The sequence below is a fragment of the Semicossyphus pulcher genome, unplaced genomic scaffold (genome assembly GCF_022749685.1).
Source record: "Semicossyphus pulcher isolate SPU_LCO1_2020_fin unplaced genomic scaffold, fSemPul1.0.p SCAF_5, whole genome shotgun sequence".
NCBI lineage: Eukaryota > Metazoa > Chordata > Actinopteri > Labriformes > Labridae > Semicossyphus > Semicossyphus pulcher.
In genome coordinates this window covers 8377559-8387035 of record NW_027211726.1, presented here as the reverse complement: position 1 = coordinate 8387035, position 9477 = coordinate 8377559, and the positions used below count along the sequence as shown (strand labels likewise).

General features: G+C 40.6%; 1 protein-coding gene across 1 annotated transcript; it reads right to left on the bottom strand.

The window, feature by feature from the left end:
• Positions 1 to 1912: 1912 nt before the first annotated feature.
• eva1bb (eva-1 homolog Bb (C. elegans)) lies at positions 1913 to 9407 on the bottom strand. Its single transcript, XM_069681503.1, has 3 exons — positions 8988 to 9407; positions 4675 to 4825; positions 1913 to 2974 (listed from the first exon to the last, which is right to left on the bottom strand). The coding sequence occupies exons 2-3, from the start codon at positions 4739 to 4741 to the stop codon at positions 2547 to 2549; spliced, it is 495 nt and encodes a 164-aa protein (XP_069537604.1). The 5' UTR covers positions 4742 to 4825; positions 8988 to 9407; the 3' UTR covers positions 1913 to 2546.
• Positions 9408 to 9477: the final 70 nt, after the last annotated feature.

Sequence of the window (9477 nt, the reverse complement as noted above, 5' to 3'; positions counted from 1 at the left end):
CGGTCTACTTGCTCAATCAACTAACATTGAGTAGTTTAAATCATAACCAATCATATTGAAAACTCTTCATGAGCTCTAATAATTGATAAGCCTCGTAAAAAGTAAAATATTTCCCACTGAATTTTAGTGGAATATAAGTATAAAGTGGCATGAAAATAAAAGACTCAAGTAACGTACAAGTACCTCAGATTTATACCTGAGTAGTACTTGAGTAAACGTATTAAGCGACAATCCACCACTGAATATTTGTGGCTGGAAGCTGCTTTAAGCTACATATATTAGTTTAGATGTGGTGATTTAAACGTCTTCAGTTTAAATCATGTTAATTCTCATAAAACAAAAGAAAAACATTAATAATGAAATATGTAAAACATGATTAAATATGTTTTGGAGGTTAAAGAAGGCTAGGCCCTCAGACAACAGTGAATAAACTTTAGTCACAGAATGAGCACACACCAGGTCATGAGCCTCTCATTCTGACAGTATTGAGAGTTGTTCTCTCTAAATGGACACAAGCGCTCCAGTTGTAATATAATCAGCCTTTTCATGGACGGAGGAGGAAAATCCAGCCAACAGAAAATAGACTGTCTCCTGGGACATCGCTTGGATCCACTTGAGGAGGCTCTGCATTGGTAAAATCTACAGTAAAGCTGAGGTCAATGGCTCTTTCATTGCTACACACAGACGTGTCTTCAGCAGGGAGAGCTGAAACGGTTGAAGCTGAAGGTAGTGGGAATTGTGGAAAAGGAAACACAGGAAGTGATGGGGTCAGAGACACAAACTGGGAAAAGACTGGAGGGTTTCTGTGGGAAGCAGTCGTCTCTGCTAAGATTAGCCCACCATGAAACTGCCTCTGTGGGAGCACGTTTTTTGTTGTTGTTGTTCACATATAGTTAAACACATAGGCCTATGAACAGAGCCTGAGGTAATGTGTTCAAACTAATATCAGTCCATCACAAATCTCCAGAGCCCAATGTGTTCAAACTGCTGAAATATTTAGTAGATAAGACCAAAAGAATTACATGCAACAAATGTCATAATTAATTGATCATGTAAGTAACTTCTAAAGTAAAAGGCTAACTGTTCTGTTATTCACGTTGACGAAATGTGAGGATCTGCACCTTTTTTCTCTTATATAATTCTAGATTTGGGGTTCAAATGAAAACCTATTTCAAAAAACATCGCCTTACAGTAAAATATGAAAGCCCCAACAAGAATAAAATCCGCATTTTTGCTTAAAAAAAAAAGACAAAACGTGATTGTGGTTTGACGGAGGGCTCCGCTGTCTTTTGATTGGAACGAAGGACGTTACTTCCGGGAGCCCCACTGGTTTCCTGGCGACCTCTTGTATGATGTTTTGATTTTCAATCTAAAATTGTAATTCTAGAGAATAAACGATGCATAAATTGTAAAATAAAGCCGCCATTAGAGAGACGTATTGTATTTTGAGTGAAGATTTCAAAGAAAAAGTATTTTTCGTTGTTTAAAGTTGGCGGTAGAAGGCGGATTTAGCTACAGTTGGACAGAGCCATGCTAGCAGTTTCTACCTGTTTCCAGTGTTTGTGCTAAGCTAGTCTAGCAAACCGCCCTCAGCTCAAGCTAACGCTACATACTCACCACACAGACATCCGAGCGCTGTCGATTTTCTCACCTAATCTAATTCTCGGTAAGAAAAAAACAATCATGAGCATTTTAATTGTGTTCTGCTGTTGATTCAAAAAGTGGTAAAAACTTTTAATTATTTATATTGCAAAAATATGGTCAAATAAGGATGAATCCAAAAATGATGCAAACAAAGATTTCAACACAAGAAATATATCATTATGTAAATTAGGTAACACTCAAATTTAACACAGTTTATTATTAGGTAATATTAATGCCTCCTTATGCCGTACAAAAGCAAGCAAGACCATCAGGAAGAAGATTGACTTTATTTAGTTTAGTTTTTTTTTATGTCTGTAACTTCTGCCATGCACCAGGTCGGTGTCCGCTGAAGCAATTTACAGTACCCAGACCAGAAGTGCCTTTGTGTATAATTTCCACATCAAAGATTCACAGTGAATTTTACGTTTGACGGTTTAAAGGAAGCAGGATGAGATCTGAGAAAAAAACAACTTAAACATGTACAGTAGAGGATCAGCAAAGTGATAGGACGTACTGCACTGTCCACATGGGTCACCAAGATGGACACAGACTGTGAAGTTCATCACGTAGCGATTTGGATGATAGTTGGTCCCCCATTTTGGTCCTGACTTAAATACCAACAACTTACGGACTGCCATGAAATTGTGTGTCTTATACTGAATGGATTGGAAATGGGATGCAGACATTCATGGTTCCCAGATAATAAACCTCACTGACTTTGTTGAAAAACGTTTATAACCCTGGAAAAGTTCAGCCCCCCTCACTCACTCATTTTTTAAAAAGTCCTTTATTTAATAAACATTTTGGGTCAAAACACTAATCAATGTGAAAATTATTCAGTCCAATGTTCTCCCTTTTGCAGTCTGTGAGCTGGATTTTACTGGGCAGAGTCAAAGTGTTTGTTAGTGGTAATGCACTCGTCCAATGGTCCCCGTCCCTGTGACCAGGATGTCCGGCTGTCCGTTCCGCCAGATCTCCCTCACGATTCGCTCCCTCTCCTCCAGACGTCGCGCCTTCTCCAGCTCCTCAGCCGACGCAAACACGTTCACGCTCCTCAGAGTCCCGTTAGACTGGCTGCTGCGATCACTCAGTGGCCCCACTGTCACTTTAGGGATCTCCGCCTCCTCCCCATCTTCCTCCGCGATGCTCTCCTCCTCGTCGTCCTCCTCTTCCTCACTGGACTCCTTCAGCTGTCTCCTCTCGGGTGAAGGAGGAGGCCTGCGCGGGCGACGAGTCCTGCATGCGATTCCGGCAACCAGGAGGCACAGCGCCATGAGGAGGCCGAAACAGACGCCCATCATGAAGTAGAGGGCGAAGCTCTCAGGGTTGGCTGAGTGGATGGAGAAACACAGAAGGATGTCACAACAGTAAAAAGTAACCGAGTACTTAAAAACTAATTTGAAGTCCTTCTTCCTTGCTTGAGTATTTCCCTTTAATGCTGCTACATTTCAGAGGGAAATATTTTACTTTTCAGATTAAAGTTTTATATAAAAAGACGGCCCCTTGTTACAATCAAATGTGTACAAGTTGTTGTACAGTCCCACTAAAGAGATGTTTTCCCACTAAGTTTGTCCAATCTTTGGAATTACAAAAACATATCTCACGACCCCTCAGAGTTATCTTGTGAACCATAGTGGGAGTTTGACCCTCTTGTTGGGAACCACTGGATTAAAAACCACTACATCTAAAGTAGTTTAACTCATTTCCAAAAGCTACAATTGTTAAATGCAGCTTTTGTATTGTTGCGTTTGTATTAATCATCCTTAATTCATTTATTAACAGGGGCCATTTTTAACATTTTGCCTGACATATACTCTACTTACGGTATAAGCTGGAGCTTTACTTGTAATGCAGTACTTTTAATTAAAAGCAGTGGCTCTTATTATTTGGTAGAGGATGTTAGAACTACTTCCATCGCAGAAACTAAATGATGTGTCGGTGTGTCAGACAAACCAAAAACAAAACTCTACTGCCTGCTTTTGACAACCAGAAACTCAACTATGTGAGCAGATACACTGTCAGAGCACAGCAGTGGTGTGAGCCAAAGCAAACAGGACGCTGAAGTCCCTGGAAACGATTCAGAGTATAGACAGTGAGATGAATCCTTAAAGCACAAAACAAAAGTCTTCTGTTGAGATCTGCAGTACAGCAGACCACTGGTTTCAATCTTTTCCCCTTAAAGGATGTGATATTCATCAAGTACGGTAAGGAGGAGTAGTTACAACTAACAACATTCAGACAATCACAACTGAATATGTATTGATTCATAAAAGACTGTGTAAGTATGATTTAATCCTTTAATACTAAGCAATCTCTTCAATATTAGAGAGACATTTTGGCAAATTATTCGCTAGCTTAGATGAGGAAATGAACACCACTCTCATGACCATCCGCCAAGATGAAGCTACTGCCAACAGCCAGTTAGCTTAGCTTAGACTAAACTCTGGCACCACAAACATGGCACCATTGAACACATATTTGTCAGACTATTAGTTTTACTACTTCTTATACTTATTGAAAAATCTTGCTGAGTAAGCTGCATGAAAAATGTGGCTAGCTATGTTTAGCACAAAAACTGGAAACAGAGGGAACAGCTAGCTCGGCTCCTTGCTAACGATAACCGCAGTATTTGTATATCCTTTAGGATACTCAATCATGATTAAATGAACAAGATTACATGATAATTATTGAGCTTTAGGGGAGTTGGTAGTCAGATTTTGTTGTCTTTGGAGAGACTTTGCTAGCTAGTTCCCCCTGTTTCCAGGCTATGTGCTACATAAGCTAATGTGCTGGTGGTGGCAGCTTTATATTTAGCGTACAATACGAAAGTGGAGAAGAAGAAGCAAGTTTTCGAAAAAAGACTAAAGAAGTAAAACTATAAAGTAATTGGCAAAAAAAAAAGATTGATGTTTTTTTTCTTATTTCCTACAGTGCTAATCATCTTGCTACCCCAGAGATTCCTTATGAGGCACATTAAGGGTGATCCTAGCCCCATGTTGGGAACAGAAGTTAGACACGGTTAGTTTTTACCTTTGATGTGAGCGTATGTCGCCATGCTGTTACTGAGCAGCTCCATGTCTCTCTTAATGGGCTCCATCCTGGTTTACTGTGGTTTTAAATATGTACCATCTCCGGGACTTTCTTTTACGCGCTCAACTCCTCAACCATCCGCCCACGGATCCTGTCACACAAAAAAAAGGCAGGAAGTTAATATTTCAGTCTTATATCATGTATAATGCATTGTCACTTTTAAACCCAATTGAGAAGTCTGAGCTCATTCAACAGATGCCAAAAGCCTGACAAAAATGTGTCCCCACCCGTCAGTCCTGTGATCTAAACTGGGGTCAGAGGCCAGGAGACGAGGACATTGTGTTCCTCGTAAGTGTTTTACACTCAGGCCTGCGGTCAGGACGGCAATGCGAGGCCCTCAGCGTCTGATAGGGATGTTTATATTTATGACATCAGTGCCTGAGGAGGCTCTTTTCCGGCGTTCAGCGAAGGGGTTTTTTCTGTTCTTTTTTCCCACAGAAAAAGGGCCAGTCACATGTTTGTTTAGACTTTGACTCCTCATTTCCAGTGGGAGTAACTCAGTGTATTTATCTTGATTTATTTTGCGAACATTTCGAGATGACTGTCTCTGATAATAAAAAGTAAAAGTATGTGTACTCAAAAAGTCAGAATGCAAAAGCTGAGTAAAAATGCTGGGCTGTCATGTGTGCTGTTGTCCCAGAATACAATCCACTAAAGAAGCAGAGGATTTTTCACAGCTGCACGAAATCACATTACTTGAGGATGCTGGTGAAACAGCTGCTGGACTCCATCAGAAAACAAAAATAACAATTGAATCTTTGGAAAAACCTTTTGACGGTCGTTAAGTTTAACTCATACTGACGTGTTACAGAGCTTGCAGTATGATTTCTTGTCAGTATAAAATGGTAAATACACTATATCGAATTACTGTAGATTACCTGCAAAACTAGCCACAATGACAATGCTAAAATGCTAATTTTAAGCAGGTGTGAAGTTTACAGTGTTTACCATCTAAGTTTAGCATTTTAGCATGCGAATAAGTGCAGGTGAAAATCACAAATGATGTGGCTGTTTTTTCCCCCCTACATATCTTGGCAATCCATCCGGTAGTTACCCAGACATTTCACCAAAGCTACAAAAGTCACTAGAGGAAAAGTCTGGGCGTCAACAAAGTCAGCAGGGTTCATCCTCTTGGAACCAAGATCGTCTATACAAATTTTGTGCCAATCCATCAAGAAAACTATGAGATATTTCACTGGATAATTGAAAATGTTTGTCTGCTAATTATGCAAACGGAAGTCCGAAAAATTACCAGTTTAAAATGTATCCTCCAGGGAACACGCATCACCGAAATTTCAATGCAATCCATCCAATAGTTGTGATATTTCAGTCTGGACTTAAGAATTGGACCAACCATTGTGACATGCAGCTAGCTTAAAAATCAACAGTAATATGTCGCTCCCAAAACATTGTTCCTCATCACCCTGGATAATCCACAGACCCCATCGGAAATATATTTCTTTGTTATTTGGGTTAACGGATCCTTTAAACGAATGCCCTTGAAGACAGAGGGTCAGATGAGGCTAAAATGGGGGATTTGGTATGAACCCCGGTCACAGATGGTCCCACGGTTACAGTAAAGCTTGATGTAAACACGATGACTGATATTTCCCACCCCCTCACATTCCCTGTCATTACAACAACAATGTGCGTGGGAGCCGAATGTTTTTCTTTCTTTCTCTCCAGGGAGAACGAAATCATGCCCTGCTCCAATCGTTGCCATTGGGGGCTTTGGTCTCTCTCCCACCCTGATCTTTATCCTGGTGACTCTTGGCAGACCCTGTTCACTCTCAAAGGCTTTAATTTGTGTTTCTTTTGGGGGGGGGGGGGGGGTGGCAATTACACTGGCAGAGGCTGACTCAGGGTTCACTGACTCATGGGAACCATGGGTCTGAACCGGCACTGCCTGCTGTTCGACATTTAACTCAGACAGAAGATTTGTACCCTCAATTTGCGGCCCCCAGACCTTAACAACATAAGTGGCCAATTAGCTTTCGGTTCAATTGGTGTAAAGAAAACAGTGTTTGTTTTAATTAAAGACTGATCTTAACACCCAAACGTTCTACATTCCTACCTATCAGGCTTCTTATCAAGGCATATTTTCTATAATTTGAGTCTTTTGAGACATTTTAGGATATTTACATGCTTGCTAAGAGTTAGATGGGGACATTGATAGCACTTGCATGTCTTTGCGCTAAATATGAAGCTACAGCCAGCAGGCAGTTAGCATAGATTAGCATAAAAACTGACAACAGGGGTAAACAGCTAGCCTACTTCTGTTCGAAAGACAACAAAATAGGGCCAATGGCTCCTCTAAAATGATTAAACAGCTATCTTGGTTTTTTCATCTAGATGTAACAAGCGCTTAAAGATTCACAAATATTGAAGATAACGCTCAGAAAGAGTCAAGCTACCTGCTACGTCTGTTCCTAGTCTTTTTGTTAAGCAAAGCTAGCTGAATGTTGCATGACGCGAACTCAAGAGGAAACATTGAGTCCTTCCGTTAAATTTAAAATCTCTTAAGGGAACACTGATATCACTCATGTTTTAGCGCTTTTGCACTTAATAAGAAGCTACATCTGGCAGCCAGTTAGCTTAGAATGAATGAAAGAAAGACTAGAAGCAGGGGTAAACAGCTAGCCTAGCTCTGTTCGAAGACAACAAAATTGGACCAATAGCTCCTCTAAAGCTCACTAAGCAAAACATTATTTTGTTTGTTTCATCAACACATAACATACGCTAAAGAATTGACAGATATTGACGTTAACGTTCAGAAAAAGCCAAGCTAGCTGTCCCAAGTCTTTATGCTTAGCAAAGCTAGCCGAATGCTGCAAGAAGCTAACTCAAGAAGAATCTTTCCCATGAAACAAATTCTTGACACATTTAAGTCCACGAGTAAGGCCACTTGCTGAGAGTTAAGTGGGAACATTGTTACCACACTCATGTTTTCGTGCTAAATATGAAGCTATAGCCGGCAGCCAGTTAGCTAAGATTAGCATAAAGCTAGGAAACAGAAGAAAACAGTTAGCCTAGCTCTGTTCAAGCTCCTCTAAAGCTCACTGATTAACAAGTTATCTTGTTTGTTTAATCAGGATGAAAATACACAAAAAGATTTACCAATACTAAAGTTGTTCAGAAAGAGTTAGCTAGCTGTTCATTCTGGTTCACTGTAGCTAAATGCCGCGTGCTCTAGCATCATTTTTCTTGATTATCCTTAAGGGTTTTTTTTGTCTTTCTTTCCTCCTGCCACTATTTTCTGGAAACAGGTTGAAATGATCTCACAGCGCTGGAAGATGTGTTTCTCTTTTAAAGAAAATGATGGTTTAAGGACTTAATTACAGACAGAAGGATGAACAAGGAGACTGTTTTGTGGTCCATCTGTCAACTTTTTCCACAGACAACAATAAGAATTTGTGTCATCACCAAAGCACACCCACTCTGTTTTTTTCTTGAAGAATAAAACTATACATATATGTTCATGCAGAGCTTCTCATGACTTCACGACAGGCAGTTTGTGGTGAAGTTTGTCCGAGCTGGAGGCGCAACAAAAATACCAATGGGAGGCAAATGTCCGTTTTATGCTGCCGCAGACTCGGGGCAGACAGATTTAACACCCAACATTTCCAGACAAGTCCAATAACTCGTCGACTTTAACTAAACACATGCAAAGCCCGGCAGCTGTAGCTGTTTATGTAACCCCGTAAAATGCACTCCCGTTCAACCCTCCCACACTTCCTGCTTAGATAATCCCATTTAAGTCAAAAGATGAAACCTGAAACCGTTGAAAATAACACTTGTTATTTGACAGTAGGCAGCCCTGCTTCCACTACATGTTTACAGTCTCTCAGGTGGAGGGTTGCTGTCAAAATACTTCCAACAGAGAGCTCAAAAATATTAATAAAGTGAGAGAAACAAACTGTTTTCTCTTTGAATTTGTATCAAATGTGTTGTTGATTTGAAGCATGTTGCAGCTACTTGCACCTATAAAGAGTTTTATGGTCAGTGGTTAAAACATGGTGCAGGGCTACTAATAAACTACTTTGTTGCCTTGTTTATAGCCTGTCAGCAGAGCAACTGCAGTGTATTTGGGAAGATTGCTGTAAAAATGTAAAGATAAGAGTTGTTTAGAGGTCTGACAGACAGACTTTCAGACAGAGAACCCATTTAATGTGCCATATAAGTGAAAACTAAACATGTTTGAATAAAGAGATCTAAAGATAAATGGTTCATCTTTAAGGAAGACCATCACTCACCTTGGTCCTGGATGAGAGCTGCAAAAAGTTTCCCCTGAAAGTTTAGATCCAAATCTGGGCCTGGTGAGTCAGCCAACGCTTCATAATCCCATCATTTTGTCTGCAGAAGCAGGGATGTTGTTGGTCTCTCAGTGACAAAGGAGCTGATGTAGCTGCTGGACTGGGAGCAGCCTCCTCTATGATCCACTCGCTGTCATCTTCTGGAGGAGGAGGACCAGCCTCTAACGGTCCAGACTCATGTAGAGTAGGAGGTGTTTCCTGTTCCTGAGAGATAACAGAAACTAACAGGCGTCTGACTTCAAAATAAGAGCCTCAAAAACAACACTAGAGTCCTAACTTTAATAAAAAAATACCCTTTTTCCTGGAGTTCATCTGCCTCTGAGCAGGTTTGAGCCTCACTGCTCACCAGAGGGAGGTGATCTCTCCTCTGCCGGCCACAAACGCACCACAGTGAGGTCTGTTCACTGTTAAGCCAAGAGGGTGGAACAGG